The following is a 21,804-nucleotide window of genomic DNA, read 5'->3' as shown; positions in this document are numbered from 1 at the left end:
GATGAACTTTTGAAACCTTGGGTGGGGGATTAATGGCTGTTTTGGGGCAAGGCATGGGCTCTACTTATTGAAGTTAACCTGGTATGGGGTGGTAAAAGCCTTGTTGCAGCTGGCTGGTTTTGATGGTGGTTTTTTTTTTAAGGCTCAGAAACCCCTCCTTGGCCATCCTGAATTAGGAGTGATTCCCCTAGCCCGCTTGCCTGCTGAGGCCACATTTGAAAGCAAGAGATAAGCAAGCCCCAACCCTGCAGCTCATTCCTCAAAGCACAGAAAATAATGAAATCATCATAAGAACTGCATCCTTCACCGTGATTATTAATTTTTCCTGGGCATCTTCCAAAACTGCAGGTCACTGAGGCTGTGTTTGAGAGAAGAGGAGGAGCCAGCCACCAGCATGCTTTCACCACTGGTTATTTCCTATGTGAGTATTAGTGTGGTGAGTGGGGAAAATTAAAACAGTCTGCTGCAAAGGTCACCCCAATAACAGCACCCCAGCCCTGGGCTCCTGCCCCTGCTCTCGGCAGATCTGCCTGTGGAGAAACACACCAGAGGAGGCAAAACTCCATCTCCTCCTTTTCCTTCTTTCTTCTCCTTGTTCTCTTCCATCTTCTCCTTTCTCCTTCTCCTCCTCTCCTCCCTTCCCAGTGGGAGCAGCCTGACAGTAGGTGCCCCATGGCTACTCAGACCCTGCCTGGCTGCCCAGTGCCACCTGTCCCCCAACACTCCACTGCCCTGGGCACCTGGTGGTGATACAATGCTGTAGTTGCTTCATGAACCTTTGTTCAAGTGTGTAAAACACCCAGCTTTTAGTTGCAGGTGGGCTATGTCCTTGGGGCCAGCTATTGCTTAGGCTTTGTAGTTCTTGTATGTAGAATTGTTTATTTTAGTCAAGGAATGCGTGAAGTGATAAGGGAGGGCTGGCAACAGAAAAAGCAGGCTGGTTCTGCGGTTTGTGGAGTGTTAAGTTGGGGATATATGCAAGAACTTTGGGGGTTCTGGGAGTCATGGGGCAAACAATGGGAGGAAGAGGAGATAAGGACCATCAAACTGTGGGGGTGACCACCTGGAGGCATAGCTACCCAGATGTAAAAGGACATAATAATATTAATGGAGGTCTGGGAAAGACTTGTACATAGGCAAATAATTGCATTGGGAAATGTAAAGAATGTATAGCTATGTAACATAAAATAGGACCCGTGAAATAGTTGGGCATGCACGTTGGGTGGAGTGATCCCCCGCATATCCAGTGCCACAATAAATAATGCTTGCTTCTTAATGCTACAGTGGTGGTAAAGAGCTTTATTCCTGTATTTTGGTGGCAGTGGGAGCAACCACGGGTGCCTGGGAACCCAGGACAGCCCTTTTACTTACGTGCCAGGCTTGGAGCTGAAGATGTTCCCTGTAGTCCCTACCTGCTCCATCCGTGGGAGCTTTCCTCAGGATGAGGAGCGGGCTCTGAGGTGCCCATCCCTGGGTGCCTGCGTGGGAGCGCACGGGGAGGGGAAGAGGCCGGGCCGGGCTCAGCTGATCTCTGGCGAGGAAGCCGGGGGCGGGAGGCAGCCCGGGTTTCCCTATGGGGCAGAGACGGGCACGTTTCATCTCCACCCCAGCCCCTGCTGCGTGCAGCGGAGACAGAGCCGCCGCTGCTGGGGAGGAAGCACGGAGCGAGCTGGGGGCTGCACGGCACTGGGCACCTTCCCCGGGCAGGGCACAGACTGGCTCGCCATGGCTCCGAGTGCCTTGAAGACAACGTGGGGCAGCATGGAGGTGGCCCTGACTGGCATCTGCGCTGTCGTGCTCTGCTGCGGCCCTGTGCTGGCTGGGTGCCGCCAGGGTAGGTACCAGGGCGGTGTGCTCACTGGCATGGCCCATGTCATTTGCAGCTGGTGGAAAATGTCTAAGGGCTGGGGGCTTTGTAGTTAAAAATAGCTCTGGCATCAAGAAGGCAGAAAACAAAAGCTTTTGTGTACACGTGGCTGAAGCAAGGGAAATGAGGAAGCTCAGGGCAGAAATGGTGTTAAAGGATGGAGAAGGGGACAGGTCCATAGCCCGCAGTGCTGGCACCGGAGCAGTGTTGTGGGCAGTGGCCTCAGATGGAGTTTGGTGTTGAGCCTCTGGATTTGCCAGTGCCATTCAGGGTCTGGGGTTTTCTGCTCTGGCTCTTACAGCCTCGGGCTGCACCTCCTGGTTTGGACTTGACCCTGATGGAGCCAGGGTCCTGCCTGTGGTTTTGCTTGGGGTGACCCTTGGGGCAGAAGGGGAGGTGGAGGGGAAGGAGTGAGTCTGGGCAGAGCGAGCGAGAGCCCTGAGGCAGCTGTGTCTGCCTTTCCTCCCAGACCGGCTCTTTCTTTGGTGCCTTTGTGTATTTTCGGCACTGAGGATCGCAGGGCTGGGTGTCCTTTGGAGCAGGTGTTACTTCTGCTGCTGGGAAGGTATGGGGAAACATACAGACCTAACCTTTTCTTCCAGGAGTTCTCAAAGTGCTCCGTTTATTGCTGGCACTGGGTAGGAAGCAAAGCCCAGAGCCTGCCAAATGTTTCCTGTTAAACAGAAGAAACCCAGAGCACTGCAAAAATTACATCTCTCCATGTGGGCACTGTTGCAGCCAGTGCTGCCCATGGGAACTGGGGCACTTCCCTCTCTCCCTCCTTGTGTTCAGTCTCATCCCTCATTTCTCAGCCCAGTCTTCCATCTAATCTTTTATCTTTTCATCTGGGTTCCTTTTCTGGTTGGTGATGATGAGGTCCTGGTCTTACAGCTTCAGGCTAGTGCTGGAGGGACAGGAGGGACTTTCTAACCCTTGCCTGCAAGCCCTAGGGCTGCTATTGGTGGTGATATCTGAAAAGGGAAGATGAATTTCTTAACAGCAGGGACTTTTCAAAGTACTGGCAGTTTGAATTGCTTGGTCAGATAACGCATGTGAAAAATGCTTCTTCCTGTTTTTTATTTCTCTGGAAAAAAGTTAAAGCAGCAGCTGCCTCATCCTGCTGGATGGGGCTGGCTGAGCTAGGACTTTGTGAGCCTGGCCCTGTCTGCAGCATCTCTGCTGCTGGGTGTGTGTGAACCCACAGGGATCACAGGCAGGGAAATGTGGTGAAGCAGCAGGGCTGCTGCTAAGAGCCGAGAGGGCTTCAGCCATGGCCAACTTCCCTCTGGGCTGGGAGCAGCCTGGCAAACACTGCCAGGACCCCCAGGGTAGGTGCCAGGTGGGGACAGGCAGCTGGTGAGTAACCTGCAGGTCGCTCTGCCCTGTCAGATGGTCTTAGGCTGGAAATGATAAATACTGTGTCCTGGACAGCCCCTGCCCACTCTATGCTCCCAGCATGGAGCAGCCCAGCAGGTGGCCAGGCACACGATGGGCTGCACTGTGGAGTGCTGCCCTGGCCCAGGACTCAGATGCTTTAGGGGAAGCATCATCTGGAGGAAGGATGACTCAGACACTTTGAAATCTATGCTGTATTTTAATAATACAACCCCTAAAGTCAGTTTTCTCCAGTACAGGTGTTCTTGGTTGCTCAGTCCAGAGCACAACTTGCTGTACTGCAACTACTTCACGTTACAGTTACCACCCCTGCAGATTCCCCTCTGGCTGGCAGCAGGGGAGAGACATGGGCTGATGCACCTCCCTGTGATCCAGAGTGATGCTGAGGACTAGTCTTGCATCCCTGGTTCCTGCGTGAGGGGGTACGGCTGTTTCCGAGACCTGTGCCCACTGTAACCTTGTCTGTTTCTTGTTTCTTCTTTCCCAAACAGTGACCTTCTTCCCAGCAGTGTTAACTTGCCCTGCAGGCAGCTCAGCCACCTTCTTCTGCAATATCTCCATGGAGAATGACTCTGGCTCAGAGTACAGCCTCAACTGGTACAAGGAGATGAACCACAGTCAAGGCCAAAAAATTGCTGAGATCAGCCGGAACAACCACCAGACAAAGACAGAGAAGTATGTGCTCACCAACCACAATCCTGCCTTCAAGATTGAGATCCTGAACCTCCACCAGAATGACTCAGGCTCCTACTACTGTGGACTGATCACTTTCTTTGAACCTGATAAAGTGATGGAGAGCAACCGGTCCCACCTGGTGGTCACAGGTCAGCCTGGGGGCTGAGCTGATGGAGACAGGTCTTTGTTGTCCTCCCATGGTGCTATGGCTTCCAAACACACTGCAGTGCCAGGGCAAAAGGCAGGCAGCACCCTGCTGGGGGAGGACCTGGTGTGGGCCAGAAGAGCACAGCTCTGCTCTTTCCCTGCTCCTTTGCATGCAGGGTTGAGGCCCAGGGACGCAAGCTGTCCCCCATCCACATTGCAGCTGGATCTGATCCTGAGGCAGGAGGTCTCCATTCTGCTGGGGCTGTGTCCCCAGTGATGCTGTGGGGAGGAGTGAGCCCTTACCCATGGATGGAGGCAGGAGACTAATGCAGGGAGCTGCTTTCACTCACAGATGGGGGCAGGAGACCAGCACAGGGAGCCACGTTCACCCCTGAACTACTCCACTGGGGACAGGGATTGTGTTTGGGGTGACAACTAGTGCTCAGACCCCTTGAACAGCCGGTGTTGGTGTAGATACTGTGGCTGTAAAACCATATCCTGGGAGGGTCTCATAGCCCTATGGTGTGGGGGACTGAGATATCACAGCAAGATCTACCATGGCCTTGCTTGACAGCACTGGGGGCTTTGCAGAGCTGAAGGAAAAGGAAAAACACTGCAGAAGTCACTGTCTTTCACAACATCTCTTCCCGATGTGAGCTGATGCTGTGCTGGCCCCAGGATGTGGAAGCTGTGAGGAGGCTTGGGGAAGCCATGTCCTCCATGGGGTCATGCTGCAGCACTGCCTGTGGGTGCAGAGTGGTGCCCCGGCCCCCTGCACCCCAGCTCTGTGGTGTGGGATCATCCTCACCACCTGCAATGGGAAGGAATGGGACATAACCAAAATGTTCCCTGTGTCAGCCCAAATTCAGGGCTCCTAGAGGGATGATGGGGCTGGGGCAGCTTGTCTGAGACTGAGCCCTTTCTGGGGACAGCCCCCATGTTCTCCTGTTGCCTTTCACAAGGACTATAGAGGCCGTTTTACATTCCTGACCTGCTGTTTTGTTCCCCCTCTTTTCCATGGCTATTGCAGCAGCCCCTGAGAATACAAATGCTACTGATGAGCCTGAGATGGAGGAAGGCAACCCCCCAGACCACATCAAGGCTGTGCTCCTGGGCATCCTGCTGCTGGCTGGCGTGGTTGTGCTGCTGATGTTTGGCTACCTCACAGTCACATACAGGAGAGGAGGTATGATTACCTGCAGGGGCTGTGCTGGGCTGAGAGGCTGGGGTCTGCCAGGGGACCTGGTGGGTGATGCACATCCAGGAAACCCAGCTGGGGCCTGGGGGCAGCTAGATACCTGCAGCTCCCTGGGGTACATGGGCTGGTTCAACATGCTGAACTCAGCTGTGGCATATCCCCATGGGACAGATATCTCCATGCTTAGGGGAGAAGGGTGCTTTGGGACCTGCTTACCCTTTGTGGAGCCCCCAGACCACATGCTGTGGCTCTGCACTGCTTGTTAGTGTAGCAAGTCCCTCCCATGCACCTTGCCTGGGCACCTTCAGAGCACCTCATCGCCTTCCTGCCACAGTACTGGTCATGGCCTCAGCCATGCCATGGGGACCCCCTGAGAAATTGCATCCCACTAATCCCAATTAAACCCTAGACTGTGGGCTGGTTGACTTGTCCTTGTAATGCTCAGGGTGTTAGAACTTGACTGGAGAAGGAGGAAGCATGGTGCAATGCTTGTGGTGTCCAGTCCTCTCCTAGGATGTGGAGGCTGGGTCAGCCCCAGCCACTCACATTGTTGTGGCATGCAAGTATCTTCTAACCAAATGTGTTACTTTGCAGATGTGCAGAAACCACCAAGTGAAAACACGCCAGCGGTGAGTTTTCAGTCTCTGACACCCTGCTGTGCTGCAGGGGAGCATTGTGGCATCGTTGGGGTGTGGAAGGTGCAGGGCCTTCCTTTATCAGCCCTTCACAAGCTGCTCGCTTCTCCTGTCTTGTCTGATGTGCTTGATCTTTTCTGCTCAGCTGCAACAGTTTTTCTGCACCTGCCACAGCCCCATCACAAAATCAAAAAAGCTGCCTGAGATAGGATAGGGTCTCTCTAGTCCAGCCCTTGCTCAAAGTGGGGTTATCTTTGACAGTGGGTTGTGTTGCTGCAGAAAATGGGAGGAAATGTTCTCCCAACATATTAAACTAAAATTTATTTTGCTGCAGCTAGTGCCTGTTTCCTCTCTTGCTTTTGCTACGCACCACTTGGAGGAGTCTGGCTCCATCTTTTCTCCAGCTCTATTAGGTACCTGAAGGCACTGAGTAGGTCCCCCTTTGCTGTTCACTCTCTGGGCTGAGCAAACTTGGCTCCAGGCTCTCCTTGCACACACTGTGCAATCAGAGCCCAATGGAGAGGTGGGAGAAGCACTCCTAGCACAACTGCCTTCCACGGCTGGGCAGGGAGGGAGCCCAGCCTGCCTGCAGAGGCAGAGGGCTGAGACCCACATGGCTTTGGCAGTGACAAGGCTCGTGGTCTGGTTTCTCTGGGCAAATGCTATCCCAGGCCTGTGAGTCCTTCTGCTTTGTATCACTCTTGCCCTCCTGGGATCTTTCAGCACTTGCTGTAAAAAGGGAGCTTGTGCTGGGGATGGTGGGTACCTCCAGATGATGAATCAACCTGATGGGGTTTCCTTGCAGAAGGAAGAGAAGCCCCCTGTGGTGTCTGTGTCCACTGTGGACTATGGTGTGCTGGAGTTTCAGTGGGACCAGTGCAGCCAGCTGCCCCCCGAGACACAGTTGGCTGACCAGACTGAATATGCCACCATTGTCTTCCCAGAGGAGAAACCTGTCACACCAGAGCGGGGAAAGAAACACCAGAATGAGAGGACTTGGCAGCTGCAGTCACAGCCCTGCTGAGGGCTGGGGTCTCTCCCTACTGGGGACTGCAGGCATGGACAGACTGCCATGGCCCCTTGCTCCCACCACAGTTTGGAGTTAAGAAAAATCCATTGTGCCAGGACTAGAGTGATAGAGGCACTGCTGCTGGAGTTGCTATCGGACAGTGCTGCCCATGGTAGGATCGCAGCTGTGGGGTGGGTACCACGGGATGAGGAAGATCCCCACTGGACTGTGTGCCGCATCTTCCTCAGGGCAGGGAAGATTGGGTAGGACAGAGCAGCAATGCCAGTAAGTCTGTCCCAAAGGTGATTTACATCATACCTCAGTTTTCTACCTCCGCTCGGGGATCTCAGCAGTGTCTATGCTGCCTCCCTCACCCAGGTCTGACCCAGCTGGTAAAGCATGACTGTGGGAGAAAACACCAGAGGCTGGCACTGGAGTGTGTCCTGGGAGATGCTGCTGATGGCTTCTCCTCACCCGGAGCAGAGACTGCCTTATGTACAGCTATTTAAAGAAGCCCTTGGGAAGTGGGTGGCTGGTTTTCCTTCTGTCTCCAGGTACTTTCCTCCCCTGCAAGAGGAGAAGCCTACCCCTGTGGCCCTCTCTTCACAGGTGGGAGATGGATCTGGTCATAGGGGTGAATAAAGAGTTTCATATCTGGGGAGTTTGACTTGTGATGGCAAGTGCGTGGGCAGGCAAATAACGGCTCTTGGCAGTGTGCAGGCAAGAGCTGGGAGGCGGCAGCATCTGTTGTGGTTCCTGGGCCTCTGTGTGATACGCAAGCCATTCTGCTGCGAAGCTGCTGTTAATAGAGAAGCCACTGCTCTTCTTCCTCTCGCCCCTGTCTGAGCTGGTCACCCCGGTGCAGCAGCAAACCAAGTCTTCCTTTATCAGGTTTATCTCAGGGTGGTTGCCCAGCCCACTGGGGATGAACATCCCTGCTGTGCCAGGAGCCTGGCTGACATGAGCTGTGGCAAACAACTTTACGGTGCTCTGTGAAGCTTTCTGGCTCCAAACTTCCATTCTCTCTTGAAAGTGGTGCTGGGGCTGTGCTACCTGCCAGAAACCAGAATGGAAAGGAGCGACAATGGCATCAGAGGGGAGAAGCCCTAGGAAGGAGTGGCTTTGGAGGCATCTGAGACCTGCTGGGAGACCATGAAACCCAGTGGAATTGGAGGAGAGTCACTAGCATCTCATGCTTCAGTGCCGCTGTCAGGAGGTTTCTTTCTCCCTTACCCCCAGTAAAACTAGTGCAGCCTTGTGGGAGCCAGCCCAGGTGCTGGGGGAAGGGGTGAGGCATGTCACACCCCACAGTTTGTCCCCTGTGGGGGGGTGAAAGGTCCCTAAGAAACCTGCAGAGGAGACCAGGTGGGATGAACATCCATCTGGTATGGCTTTCACCCTTCCTCAGGGCAGGACAGTGGCTGTGGTGACCCTGCTGTTACCAGTGCTGCTGAAGGCTCCTGGTAGTCACCATGGGCAGTGCCCTGTCTCCCACAACATTCACTGATGCCAATGCACAGCTCAGCCCATTGGGGCTTTTTGCAAGCAGCAGCCCTGCTCCTTGCCCTGGTGGCTCCAGCAGAGACCACCTGTGGCTGGCTGGGCTTGGCTCGCCCGGAAAGCCAAGGCAGGAGTCAGCCACAGTGGGCAAGAAGCAGGAGCTCAGTCAGCAGTTTTGCTTTTGGCTTTCCTGTCAGATGCGATGCCGGCAAGAGGGTGGGCCCTGCTTTGAGTTTTCCACCCTGCCTCTCGGGCAGTGGAGGTGCCAGGTCTTCAGCCCTTCCTGCACACCCTGGCTGCAGCCATGGCTCCTCCAGAAGCAGTCGGAGCTGGATGCTTTCCCCTTTTGAAGGATGGTGGTCTGCAGCCATCTGGAGGCTCCCAAGCCATCTGGTGGGTCAGGGGTGTAGCAAAAGCATCTCCTGTTGCCATTTGAGGTGGGAGAACATCCAGCCCATGGCAGTGACTGTGCCCTGCTGGCCCCCCAGCAGCCTGGCTGCAGTCCTGCCCTGTGCAGGGAGCAAGGTTAGGGCCTGGGGATGCATGGGGTGAGTGGTGGGGATGCTCCAGGCTGCCAGGCACCATCTCCCATCCCTGTTCGGAGGGCAGGGTGCCCAGCACTGGCAGAGACCTGAGTGGCCCAACTCCTGTGCTGGGCATGGCACTGGTAGCGCTGACCAGAGCAGAAACAGGGCTGGGGTGAGCTCTGGGTGGAGTGCAGGTTTCAAGCCCCCAGCTGAGCATTCCCAAACCAAGCAGTGCCCTGAGATAGGTGTCAGCACCCCCCCACCCCCACCCCCCCAGCATTCTGCTTGGGGGTGGGGAGCTGAGTGTGTTCATGTGAAAGAGCTGATCTTTCTTTCCATTCAAGCCAGGAGAGCAGCCACCTGTGGTTCTTACTTTCCCTCCAGTCTGGTGATAGTAACTCAGTTTTCCGGGAGTCGCTGCACAGATTTTGGAGGAAGCTGATTTACCTCCCATCCTGAGAAGTCCCCAGTTTTGGCTTTCCCAGCTCCACCATCCCACATCCCTCCTTCCCCTGCCCCTCTCTCCATATCACACCCCTCCTGATTTTGCTCACCACTGCACCCATACCAGCTGGCAGGTTTATGACCCTTTTCTCCGCTCCGAATAAAGCAGAGACATCAGCAAACTCATTTCCACCTATGATGCTAAGGTTTGCATCAGGTTTTCTGGGGGGGGGAGGGGGTGGGTGCTGAGCTAACACCCTCAAGCCCTTTGGCTTTCCCTGCTTGCACCAAGAAGAGGCTTGGCTGCGATGGCTCTGGTATGGTTTTGGGGTACACCCTTTTCTGCCACAGCTACTTTGTTGGTACTGAAGGGGGTGTGGGTGGCAGGGTTTCGGTGGTCTCTGGTTTAGGCTGTGGAGAGCAGGTTTACTGCAGAGTGGTTAGACAGACCCTACCTGTTTTTTGATCTTGCTTTCTGAGGCATCACAGCTTCTGAGGCTAACCCTCATGCCTCAGAACCACTGGCCACCGCCAGAAAAAGAAAAGGGCTCCAGCCGGGTCATCAGCATCCCATTTTGGGAAAGGTGAGGCTTACAGCAGTGCATGTAAGTAGTGCAGTGGGAGAATAAGGTCCTATGAAATTAAATAGCTTGTGGACCTGACTCTTCTAGGCTTTCAGGACGTGCCTGGAAATGACTCCTGAAAGGCCAGAGACGACAGGGTGTAGGTTTGGGTCTGCCCAACTAATTCCTACCAGCATCGTGTTACGAGTGATGGAGGATGCTCCCGACAGCTCCTTCCCCCATGTTTTGTGCTCACAAGTGCAGTGCACAGCAGCCAAACTAGGGGGAGGTCCAAGTTTTTTCCTTGTATCATCCCAGAGCAAGCATCACCAGCCTGGCCATGCACACTCATGTGCATGAACGCACAAATGTGCACACGAGTCCCCAGTGAGCACACCCCCAGATTCACACAGCTACTGGGTGCCAAATACAAGCACATCCCTGCAGACATACAGCCCCCCATCCCCAGCCACCCCATCTGTGTACTGCAGCTCCTGCTATGCCAGGACCCAGCTGCAGCAGAGGGGGTGGCTGCAGGCATCGAAACTGCTGCATTTCCTGTGCACTCTGGTCTGGCAGTTAGAGCAACCGCTTCCGACGGCGGACACCCAGTGCTCCCCTGAAGAGCTGCTGCCACCACTGTCAGTGTCAAAATGCCTTGTCAGCTCCCTGGGACCTCACGCCAGCTGAGACGTCCGGAAAACAGAGCTCAGCCCCAGCCCTACACTGGGGTCTTGCTGATAACGAGTGGCCAGATCCTGCTGGGAGACTTCAGAGAGCTGGGACCAGTCCCTGTCTGCATCTGCAGGAAGCTGGATGCGTGACTTCAGCATGCTTGAGCTATACCCAAACAAGCAAAATCCCCTTACAGATGCTTGAAAGTCAGCCTGGCTCTTTATATGCCCCAGCCTTGAATAAAGGTGATTTGGAACATGTGAGCAAGCATCCCTTAAAGAAACTGAGACAAGAAACTGGGTCTCAAGAAAACTGGACAGGGAGATGAAGATGGAGAGGAAGTCTCCTGCTGCTTGCAGCATCATCTTTGAGGAGAGCCATGCCATGGAGCAGCAAAGCACCATTCCTGCAAAACGGGACGTGCAGATGCCAGGGGGAAGAAGGGATGGTCAGGATGTGTGGCATTAAGGTCACTTACAAGCGAGCACTGTCCTGGTCACTGGGAGGTCTCAGAGCTGTGTCTGGATTGGGGGGAGGTTGGGCTGGAGGTGCTGCAGTGGCAGTTGTGGGTTATTTGGCCCATGGGTTAATGGGGTGATCTATGAATGGTACTGGTCTGTTGGGCACTACGGTGTGGGAGCATTCCTATGGCCTTGACTTACTGGGAAAGTGGCTGCTGATCCTGGAAGAGACAGGCTGGGGTGAGCTGGTGGGTCCATGGTTGGTGGGAGGTATGGGCTGCTAGGCAGTTTGCCTGGACACCAGCCATGGCTGGCTTGCACAGCTCTGGTGTGTCCTGAGGGGTCCAGGCCCACAGCATCTCCTCCGTCCTGTCCCACCTCCTTGCCCTGCTGCTCACCAAGCCTGCTGTAGGCTTGCAGAATGTCTGCGTTTCCGCCTACTGCCCTCATTTTGCTTTCTCTAGTTTTGCTTTGAGTTGGCTCCAGGGTTTCTCCTTCTTGCTCTTCCTCTCTTTAGTGGGATGTGCTGCTCGAGGAGGGTGCCGGCAGGCCAGATCCTGGCATTTGGGGGCTCAGAGGGCCAGGCAGGAGCCCTGGACCTGCCCGCTCCACTGCCCCCAAGACCAAACACACCACCCATAGCACCAGGGCAGAGCCTTGTCAAAGGGGGCTGAGCTGTCTCCTTACGCCTGGAGGGACCATCATGAGGCCCACCAGACAACAGGGAGCCCAAACCCATGTGGGGTGGTACCTGCCCACATCTTCACATTCACCTTCTCCCTTAAATCTCTCCCTACTGCTCAGCATCCCTCTCCATCCCAGAAGTCCAGGGCAATGGCGCAATGTCCCATCTCTACAGTGCAGCTTGGGCATATCCCTGTTTCCAGAGGACCTGATCCCCCCTGCCTCAAATCTGCCCTGGGAAAGGTGAACCTTTCTACTCCAAGGGCTCAACTATGAAGACAGTCCAGCCTGGAAGGGAATGTTCCATTGCTTGTCCCTAGAGGAGGTGGCTTTCACTGAGATGGGGTGACAACCACTCACCATCAACAGCGTCAAGGCTGGAGGGAGACAGGGGTGCAGAGAACTGGTGTGGAGCTCTGTCCCAGGAGGATATGGATGCCAAATTCACCATCTGCTTCAAGGAAGGGGGGAAAAAGAGGATCCAGGAAACTCTAGCTGAGTCAGCCTGCCTCTGTACCCAGAAAACCGCTGGAACAAATTAGTAAGGCTACTAAGCAGTAAACACCGAGAGGGCAGCACTGGGGCTGAGAACACAGATTTAGCAGGAACATGTTGTGTCAAACCAACCTCATTTTCTCTTCATTAGGGTGACAGGCTGGGTACTGCAGGGAAAGTGGGAGCGATGCTATCTTTGTGCTGCCTTACATGACATTCTCATAAGCAAATTAGGGAAATGGGAAATTCTGTCACTGTGGGTGGATGGCTACCCAAGAAGCTATATCCCATGAGCCGTTATCAATAGTTGGTGATGACAGACACATCAAATGGGTTTTCTGGGGAAGCATGGCTCAAATGAAGGCAATATGCTATTGAGGGAAGGTGGAGGGACTGTCTGGGAGGAGGGTTAGAAATCAAATTCACCTGGAGAAAGGAGCAAAAATGCCCTGTTAGAATGACTGATGGAAAAGAATTGGGTGTGTTTAGTGCAGGAAAAGATGAGGGAGATCTTCATAGTGGGAAAAAAGCCCTGGTATGAAGCAAGCAGTGAAGCACAGAAGTGTTTAGGGTTATGTCCTGTTGCTCACATGGCAGTCCATCTGTCTTGCAAGCCCACATCTGTCAAGCATGCCCACAGACACAGCGTCCCCACTGCTCTGTGGTCCTGCCTGGGGACTGGGGTTGAATGTCCCTTTCTGCCCCTCCTGGGGACTGCTGGCAGGATGGAGCCACCTGGGTATGGGGTGATCCCAAAGAAAAGGGATGGCTGTCCCAGCAGAGGTGGGGCACAAGAGGGACAAGCAGGGTCCTCATGGGTAGTGTGGGCACTTTGTCCTTGTGCGGAGTGAGGGTGGGGGGTGGGGGCGGGGAGGTTGACATACAGTGAGAGATGGAGAGGAGGAGAGAGAACTTCAGGAAACCTTCCTCCTCTTGCCTGGGCGGCTCACCCGGAGGTGGGAGCTGAATTAAAAAATACTTCCAGACTGTGAAAGTGGCAGGGAAATTACCCCCCAGCCTAAACCTTGTGTTTGCCTCCTTTACACATCCTGCAGAGGAGCCATGACCAGCATGCTGGGATGGAGAGGACTGGCAGGGGCTGTCCCTGGCAGGGGCTGGCCAGCCCAGTGGGGCTGTGCTGGGGCCAAGACAGGGCTCATTCCCAGTCCCTGCTGAGGCCAGGCTGTGGGGGGACCTGTGGGAGCAGCTTCTGTTTCCAGGTTGGTGCAAGGTGCTTGGGCAGTGCCAGGAGGTGTGAGTGAAGTGGAACAGGACGTCAAAGAAGTTTCAGCTCTGTGGGTGGATCTGGGAAAGTCCCTTTAGTAAAAGCAAGTCAAAGGCTTTAATAGAGGGACCAGCGCCGGGCTCTGTCTCAGAGATGACTGTGAGGGCTCGGCACACAGCGAGTTGTGATTTGAGTGGTGTTGCCATGATGTCATGGGGAACTGGTTTCCATCACAGCTGGGTTTTGGAGGCAGGGCCCTGTCCCCATGCCGGGGGTGCTGCCAGACCCCCCTCCCCCAGCAGTGTGCCTGAGGGGCACCGTTTTTCCCCCTGGGGCAGGCAGAGTGGGGAGCATCCCTCTGCCCCATGTCAGCAGCCTTGGGGAGGAACTGCTGGGCTGAAACCACAGATCCCTCAGAGGAAGTGATTGGTTTTTTTGGGTGAATATGAGAGTTCCAGCAGAAAGGGATGCCACCCTGGGGGGCTCCTCCTCCTCAGAATAGCTTGGGGTGTTTAACATGGCATGGCTGCCCTTAAAGGAAAGGGGAGATGCCAAAACTTTTAGGTTTTCCCTGCATTTAACCCCCCAAGGGTAAATCTCAGCCCCTAACACAGAGGGTTCCAAGGGGACAGGAAGATGTTGCAGGGTGGATGGCCCCATCTCAGTCACCCTGCTGTTTGTTGGTGGCTCCCCATGCCTTGCTGGGTCACAGTGCTGCCAGGCACTGCATGGTGCTGGCTGTGAGGCCAGCCCTGCTCCTGCTTAGCTCCCACTTTCTGCACTGGGAAATCTGTAGTCCTGGCGATCCCTCTGTGTCAGGATGCACGAAAGGGTCTTCTGTAGTGCTGGGGGCCCCATGCTCTGGGAAAGGGGTGAGAGGGGTCCAGGGAGATCTGCTGCTCCCTCTCTTCCTCCTCATGCACCAGAACTGAGCCAGGGATGCCCCCTGATCCCCACCTGTAAGCATCAGAAACATTGGTGGGATGATGTCTCCTTCACCATCCTGCTCGTAGGTTGCTGCCCCAGCCCAAGTGGGACCCCATGACCCCGTGGCAGGGCTCTTGGGAAGGGGGTGACTCACGTCCTACGCACAGGTTAGGGCTTTGCTAGCTCTCCATAAGGATCTTGAAGACCTTGGCTTGGCTCTCTGCTTCCAGGAAACCTCCTTTCCTTCCTTCTAGCCCTGCTACAGATCATAGCATCAAGGCATAATTAGGAGTGGAATGACCTCAAAGCTGGGAAGAACCTCAAAGCTGAACACAGACACTGCCCTGGGACCTTGTCACCTCCATCCACTCTTGCGGGACAGCACATGTTGTGAAAGTGTTGGATTTTCCCTTCCAGAAGCCAAAATCAGAGGCTCCCTGCCAACCTGTGGTTACTGGGACTTATCTACGTCACTTGCATCCCTTTTGGGATCTAAAGAATGAGCCTGATACGCTGGTGCCTCTCAAGATCACACAACCACTGTCATCTGCTGCTGGCAGCCACCGTGCCAGGAGAGCTGCCATGGGTTATACTTCATTTGAAGCCAATGTGAAGTATTTTAAGCCTGATTCCTAGACACTTCTGCTCTTTTTTTAAACAGAGGTCTGCCCTACTGCAGGCTTTAGTATATCTTTGCATTAAACCCTCCCTGCTTCTGGGAACCAGAGTGCTGCTCTGGGTAGTCAACATGAGGACCTGCCATAACTTTTTGTGGTGGTTTCACCCCCAGCACCCACCTGGCACATTTTGTCCAAGGCTAGGCGTTTTGGGGAGTTTTGTGCCTTCTCTGTGAATGGGATGATCTCCTCTGAAAGCTTCATGCTGGATGAGATGGTTTTATAAAATCATAGAATCATGGAATAGTTTGGGTTGAAAGGGACTTTTAAAGGTCATCTAGTCCAGCCCCCCTGCCATGATCAGGGCCATCTTCAACTAGATCAAGTTGCTCAGAGCCCCATCCAACCTGACCTTGAATGTTTCCAGAGGTGGGGCACCTACCACCTCTCTGGGCAACCTGTTCCAGTGTTTCACCACCCTCATAATAAAAAGTTTCTTCCTTATATCTTAGTCTAAATCTCTTTTAGTTTAAAACCGTTACCCCTTGTCCTATTACTACAGACCCTGCTGAAAAGTTTGTCCCCATCTTTCTTGTAAGTCCCCTTTAAGAACCGAAAGGCTGCTATAAGGTCTCCCCAGAGCCTTCTTTTCTCCAGGCTGAACAACCCCAGCTCTCGCAGCCTTTCCTCATAGGTGTTCCATCCCTCTGACCATTTTTGTGGCCCTCCTCTGCACCCACTCCAACAGGTCCATGTCTTTCCTGCACTGAGGGCTCCAGAATGAACACAGTACTGTAGGTGGGGTCTCACCAGAGCAGAGCAGAGGGGGAGAATCACCTCCCTCGAGCACGCTTCTTTTGATGCAGCCCAGGATACAGCTGGCCTTCTGGGCTGGGAATGCATATTGCTGCTCACGTCCAGCTCTTCATCCATCAGTGCCCCCAAGTCCTTCTCTGCAGGGCTGCTCTCAATTTCCATGGCAAGCTGAGCTTGCCTTACCAAGCTGCAGATCTTCCTTCAACTCAAGACCAGTTATCATTTGGCATCTTATCTAACCTGCTTCCTGCCCTGCATCACTCTCCATGGAAGGTACTGGGGGACCTGCACAGCCGGAGAGGGCTGAGCTGGGGGGCAGAGGGCTGCAGGCAGCGCTGGCCCCGCTGTTTATATCTTTCCTGGGTGCTCTCAGCTCAGAGCACACATCGTCTCTTTCAGTTTTACATGCGGTGCTGTCCTCCCTGACTTTCCACCTTGCGGTTTCATGTCAGGCCTTTTTTTGCTTGAGTTGGCTGAAAGTAGTTAAAAACAGCCCGTGCTTGGTGGCAGCAATTGAGAGAGATAAGGCTACCTGGGGCTTTATCAGCTGCTGAGTCCTGTGTTTTTGGTGGGGTTTTGCTTCCGTTATTCTTACACTCAGCATAACCTCTGCCACTTCGCCCCCACTGCCGTGGCAGTGATGGGCACTGGAAGCCAGGCAAGGGCGTTTGTTTCCAACCTCTTAGCCTATGGACAGAGCAGCATCATGAGAGCATGGCTTCAGCAGGCTTGGGGGCTCATGCATGGAGCTTGGGGAAACCCATTTAGTCCTTGCTTTGCGGGACATTTCACCTGGCCAGGACCTGGTGCAGCGCCAGCAGAACCTGTTGCCACAGGGATCGGAATGGGGCGGTGCTGTTCATGCAGGAACAAAGGTTCCCCTTTCCAAGCACGAAGGCGTTGTGCAAAGAGGAAAAGTTCAGGGAAAAGCCAATTGCACACATGTATTAGCACTCAGAAGCTGCAAGCCTGACCTGCAAGCTTGGTGACTGCCTCTTCCCCAGCTCCAGGTGGAACCATGAAGACCTGGCATGACATTTTTGCAGCAAAGATTGCAGATTTTCACTTGAAAGAGCCATGGACTCTTCAAGAGGATGATACCCTGCAGGTGCATGCCCTCAAGCCTGGCTGGAAGGAGTTTGTGCAACGCCGTGCTCCTGGGAGGTAGGGGACTGCTGGCTCAGTCCCTGTCAGGAACAGGACAGGGGACAGTGGGCTGCCACGTGGACCTTTCCCTTTCTCAAAGTTTGCTTGTAGGAAATAGCTTTTGACATGAAAGGGGCGGTTTGGAGGTGGGTGAGGCTGGGAGGGGTTTTCCCATTTTGTTCCAAATGTTTTGTTTTGTTTGGTGGGTTATTGCCAAACTAGAAAAACCCCATGATAATTGGAGGGGAGGGAAGTGCTGCAGCTCCAAAGGGCAGCTGGTATTTGGCCAGAATTTCTCCATGTTGGTGTCAAGGTGCAAACTGCTCCTCCAGCAAGCAGGGGCAGTTATATTGCACTAGAGCCAAATCCTCTGGGTTTGCAGCCAGAGGATGAGAGGAGAGCTGCTGTCTGCTGGGACAAGGGGCAATGCCTTAGCAGTGCCTGCATCTGCACCAGGCTGAGGGATCCTGGGGCAGAGAGAGGCTGTGGCTCGGCATTGTTGGTGAGAGGCCCCCTCCCTACAATTTCCACTGTGGGCAGGACCCTGAGCATTGACCAGACACCCTGCCTGGGTGGCGGCAAATGGACACCTTGGCTGTCAGCTGCCCCCTGCCCCTGGCCTACCCCCTCCCACCCACCCCACCCCCCAATTGTGCAAGATGAAGAGTGATGGGTTACACACCTTTCAACTTCTCAAGACTTCTCCTCACCTGCCCTGCAGCCTCCACCCACACCTTCCTTTTATTTTTCTTCTTTTTTTGATTTCCCCGGCTTGGGGCTTGATGTTGGCTTTCCGCTGAGCTGTGATAAGCCAGCATGGGTGAGGGGCTAGAGCCCCAGATAGACCTTGGGCCTGATGCTTCCCATCACAAGGACCCTTGCTCCTAGCAGTGGGTCTGGGATGCACTGGGAAAGGGGACCAGGGTGGTCTCAACAGGCAGCCTGTCTCCTAAAATCTTTAATGCTGGTACCATCCCTGAGCTCCCATCTGTGTTGAATTCCCCAGACTGGCGTCATGCTGCTAATGGGAGGACAGTTTGGTGTAAAGCTTGCATGAGTGAAGTTAATCCATCAGCCTTGGCTGCCCTGGTCCTTACTGACTGTGTGGGAAGACACTGGCTCAGAACAGGGAGCCTAGGATGAGCTGACCTCTTCTGTGCCCTGGCAGGTTTCAGTGCTCCCAGTGCTTTCATGAGTGGTCTTCAGCCAAAGTGCACATCCTGTTCCACATGTGCCGGTGCCAGGGCTGGGGCATGGTGTTGATGCGGATCTTTCGCCAGGCATGCAGGCGGTGTCCCAACCCCCGGCTGCAGGAGCCCGAATTCAGCCTGGAGCCTGTGGAAATGCTTCTGCACAACCTGGTGCTAAAGATCCTCGAGTACTTCTACCACATTCCCATCCAGCCCTCTGACCTCCTGGAAGTCATGGTGGATGTAGCGGTGGCGGGGCCACACGACAGCACCCACTGTGAGGGCTGCCAGCTTGGCGTTTGCAGCAAGTCATGGCCGGCTCCAGCGTCAGATGCCCGGGAGTCTCTGATGGGTGCAAGCAAGGCCAAGACACATCGCACCCCAAAATGCCAGGGCATGAGACCCGATGCAACCCCAAGCCACCGTCCCTCTCCAAGCCACCATCCCTCTCCAAGCCACCATCCCTCTCCCTTTAAGAACAGTTTCCCCTGGAAACGTTGCTGCTGCTGCATCGGCAGCTCTTTGCTCTGTGTTTTGGCAGTGCTCTTCTTCATCCTGCTTTATTTCACCTTTAAGTAATGGGAGCTGGGGATCACGAAGAGGAACTGGGGTGATGCCTAGGGGAGCTGATGGAGTGACTGGAAAATTGGGTACCCAAGATCAGCCCTTGCTCATGGCATGGCAGGGCTTCCCTGGCTCCTGGGGGCATGGGGATACATCGGGGTACCTCAGCCAGGTACCTCATCCCACAGCCTTGGGGAGCCTGGTGGGTCTGATGGTTTCTTACAGGACATATTCTTCATGAGGATGACCCTCAGCTTCCCCATGCAAAGTATGAGTGTACTTGCAAGAATAAAACAAGCCCTTTCTTCTCAGCTCAAGGGTGCATTTGTGCTATTTAATTTCTCCAAAACCTTTTCTAGGTATGTGTGTACAGCTCAGAGGGAATCTGGGGGCTGGCTGTATCGACCACCTGGGCTCAGCTTCCAGGGACGCACATGCCCATTCTCCCCTGCCTTTGGCCTTGAGGGGACTGGGCACCCAAAGCAGCTGAGGGGCACCCAGAGCTGGAGGTTTGCAGCAAAGTTACCAGGAGCTGGTGGACACTGGCACTGCCTCCTATGAGCTGTGTACAGCAGCGTCTGCCCTGCAGCTAGGTTGAAAAAATCAAAATAACACGAAAACGCTGTGTGATCCAGGGGCTATGTGGATTTTGTTTCTTAAGTGCTCTGTCCTGCTTATCCCACCGATTCTCCCCCTTCCCCAGTGCCTTCCCTTCCCGCAGCCTCTGCAGGCCGGCCCGTGGAGCCAGCAGGTGGAGCTGTGAGATCTCTGGCACTGCACCTGGAAGTACTGGGACCAGTGACCCACCACCACTTGGATGGGCCAGCATTCCCCAGATGGGGGATGCCCTCCTCCCCATCCCTGTGCCCAGCTGTTTCCCCGTAGTGTGGCCCTCCCAAACCACATCCTGCATGGATACCGTCCTGGTCGGTGGGTGAACTGGTGTCTCACTGCGATTTTCCAATCTCAGAGCACTAGAGAAGCACACATGATGCAAAGCAAGGGGCCTCACACCCCTCCTGGTCCCCAGCTCTGCTGGGGTGACAGTGGTGCCATGGCAGCAGGGCTGGGGACCAGCGTGGTGCCATCATCAGGGACTTCCCCAGGAAGGGGAGTGAGCATGACCTGACCCCTTGGAGTGAATACCAATGATGTCCTGAGCATTTTTGGCAGGGGAATGGTGGCTGCAGGAGTGCTTGAGACCCAAGGAGTCTTGTATCTGAATGGATCTTTCTGGAGGAGGTGTCTCCTTGCTTGGGGCAGCCAGGGCTGAGTGGCTCTGCTGGGGAGGAGGAGGCTGATCCTGCAGCCTGGACCAACTTCCCTCCCTGCCTGCAGCTCTCCCCGCGCTGGGAGCAGCCTGCCCTCTCCCTGCCGGCATTAAGTCATGAAGCAAAGACAGGGCCAAATTTCTTGCTGCCAACACCCGTAGCCCTCTTCTTCCCATGCTGAGGTTTTCCCAGCCCCAGTCATCACGTCTGGCTGTCTGCAGCCTCCTTAGCCACCCAGCTGCTGAGGGGGAACTCCCTCCCTCTGCCTGGGAAGCCAGCTCTGGTGGAGACCACATCCCTGCAGGGGTCTTTATTTTCTTGCTTGGGCTTCTCTTCTCTTTTACATGGGCAGAGCCATCCCTTGCTCCCCTGCAATACCGTCTGCACCCATGGCCTTAAACGCATACGCTGCTTTTTTCCCTGGTCCCCTCCCTATGGCTGCTGGCCTGTATCCTTGTGCTGTGCATGCATGTACCCTCCATCATGCAGCCCCTTCGTCCCCTCCCCATTACTCAGAAGCACCCGTACATACATGGGCTTCTCAATCATGGCCTCATTTTTGGGGTCCTTCCAGGATACTCCTCCTCAACATGCAGTTGTGCCCATCTTCCACTTGTTTCTTAGCAAACTGCCCTCAAAGTGCTGCTTTTCCTGGTTCTTGGCACTTTTGGAGCCCACAGCAAGACCTTCCAGCTCAGCTCAACCCCTAGAGATGGTAAGCAGTGGCCAGACCCCCAACTGGTATGGGGACAGCAAGACCATCCCAGGGAAGATGGCTGAGGGATGAAGGATGCTCTCTCTCCCTAAGGCTCCTGGTCAGGTCCTGGCTGTCCCTCTGGTCTCTCTGAGGTTGTGCTCTGCTGCAGCCAGCTCTCAGCTCATGCCTGACACTCATGCGCAGCCAGGGAAGGGCAAATCTTACCCAGGGACATTTTGCTGGCCTTTCACTGCAGCCAGACTGATAAATTGCTGTCTCTGCGCCTGTCTTCCTGGAGAGAAGCTCTCACCACTCTGGCAGGTTGTGAGGTGCCAGAAAATGCAAAGCCTGCTGTGGCTGCTCTCACTTTTCTCCTCTGCTGCTTGTTCCCAGCCCTCCCTGCAGCCAGCTGCAGCGGCTGTGGGGCACAAGGGCTTGGCACTAGCAACACCTCGGCTTGGTGAGCAGGAGGCGAGGGCTGGGTTGTGTCAGGGATTTCCCGGCAGAACTACTGATGGGAGGCAGAGGAGAGTCTGTATTTATCTATTATAGAGCAGCAACATTTTTTAACTTGCCCAGGAGCTTTCTAGGCTCAGATCCTGCAGATGATGGTTTAATGCTCGGGGGACCATGCCTTGGTTTTGCTTTTTCTCTCTCCTCTCTTTCATCCCTCTGATGCCTCTGGACTTGTTAGCAGACCCGTGAATGAGTGAGCCAGACCCACTGCCCTCCTTCTTGCTGTCAGCCTGGAGGAGCCCAGCACTGTTATTTCAGTTCTGTGCCGCAGGAAAATAGGGATCAATAAGCCAGCTCTCAGCCCTGGATCCAGGCACATGGTAGGAAATGGTGCCCATGATGTTAAGCTCTCTCCAAAGACTGGATTTTCACAGCCTGTGATGCAGAGAAGAGATGCCCAGCAGAGCTGTGTCCCTGCCTCTCCCATCTTGCTGCAGAGCCTCTGCTGTGAAGACACGCTCTCTCAGTCCAACAGCTAGCAGGGACAGGCTGATTTTTCACCCCTTTTAAAGCAAAAGTCACATACCTGTTATTTTTCCTGCATGCCAATTGAGCCCAGA

At 54.6% G+C, this 21,804-nt stretch overlaps 2 protein-coding genes across 3 annotated transcripts; both read left to right on the top strand.

Moving 5' to 3' along the window:
* The first annotated feature begins 1,562 nt into the window (after window positions 1-1,562).
* Window positions 1,563-7,584, top strand: PDCD1 (programmed cell death 1). The gene is made up of 5 exons (XM_027811907.2): window positions 1,563-1,834; window positions 3,754-4,086; window positions 5,115-5,270; window positions 5,877-5,911; window positions 6,723-7,584. The coding sequence occupies exons 1-5, from the start codon at window positions 1,726-1,728 to the stop codon at window positions 6,939-6,941; spliced, it is 852 nt and encodes a 283-aa protein (XP_027667708.1). The 5' UTR covers window positions 1,563-1,725; the 3' UTR covers window positions 6,942-7,584.
* A 9,013-nt stretch (window positions 7,585-16,597) lies between these two features.
* On the top strand, window positions 16,598-19,071 carry LOC102058915 (receptor-transporting protein 3-like). Of its 2 annotated transcripts, none has more exons than XM_027811904.2 (2): window positions 16,598-17,024; window positions 18,175-19,071. In XM_027811904.2, exons 1-2 carry the CDS (start codon window positions 16,879-16,881, stop codon window positions 18,773-18,775), a joined length of 747 nt encoding a protein of 248 aa, XP_027667705.2. In that variant the 5' UTR covers window positions 16,598-16,878; the 3' UTR covers window positions 18,776-19,071. The 2 variants fall into 2 exon arrangements, with proteins under 2 accessions (XP_027667705.2, XP_027667706.2); XM_027811905.2 differs by having other exon boundaries at window positions 16,873-16,968.
* Window positions 19,072-21,804: the final 2,733 nt, after the last annotated feature.

The sequence above is a fragment of the Falco cherrug genome, chromosome 11, assembly GCF_023634085.1.
Source record: "Falco cherrug isolate bFalChe1 chromosome 11, bFalChe1.pri, whole genome shotgun sequence".
Taxonomy (NCBI): Eukaryota; Metazoa; Chordata; class Aves; order Falconiformes; family Falconidae; genus Falco; species Falco cherrug.
This window is presented reverse-complemented; position numbering and strand designations above follow the sequence as displayed.

Coding starts and splice junctions, on each gene's coding strand:
- LOC102058915 (XM_027811904.2), top strand. CDS start 16,879: ATGAAGACCTGGCATGACATTTTTGCAGCAAAGATTGCAGATTTTCAC. Junction 17,025..18,174: donor CAACGCCGTGCTCCTGGGAG/GTAGGGGACTGC, acceptor GTGCCCTGGCAG/GTTTCAGTGCTCCCAGTGCT.
- PDCD1 (XM_027811907.2), top strand. CDS start 1,726: ATGGCTCCGAGTGCCTTGAAGACAACGTGGGGCAGCATGGAGGTGGCC. Junction 4,087..5,114: donor GTCCCACCTGGTGGTCACAG/GTCAGCCTGGGG, acceptor TGGCTATTGCAG/CAGCCCCTGAGAATACAAAT. Junction 5,912..6,722: donor CAAGTGAAAACACGCCAGCG/GTGAGTTTTCAG, acceptor GTTTCCTTGCAG/AAGGAAGAGAAGCCCCCTGT.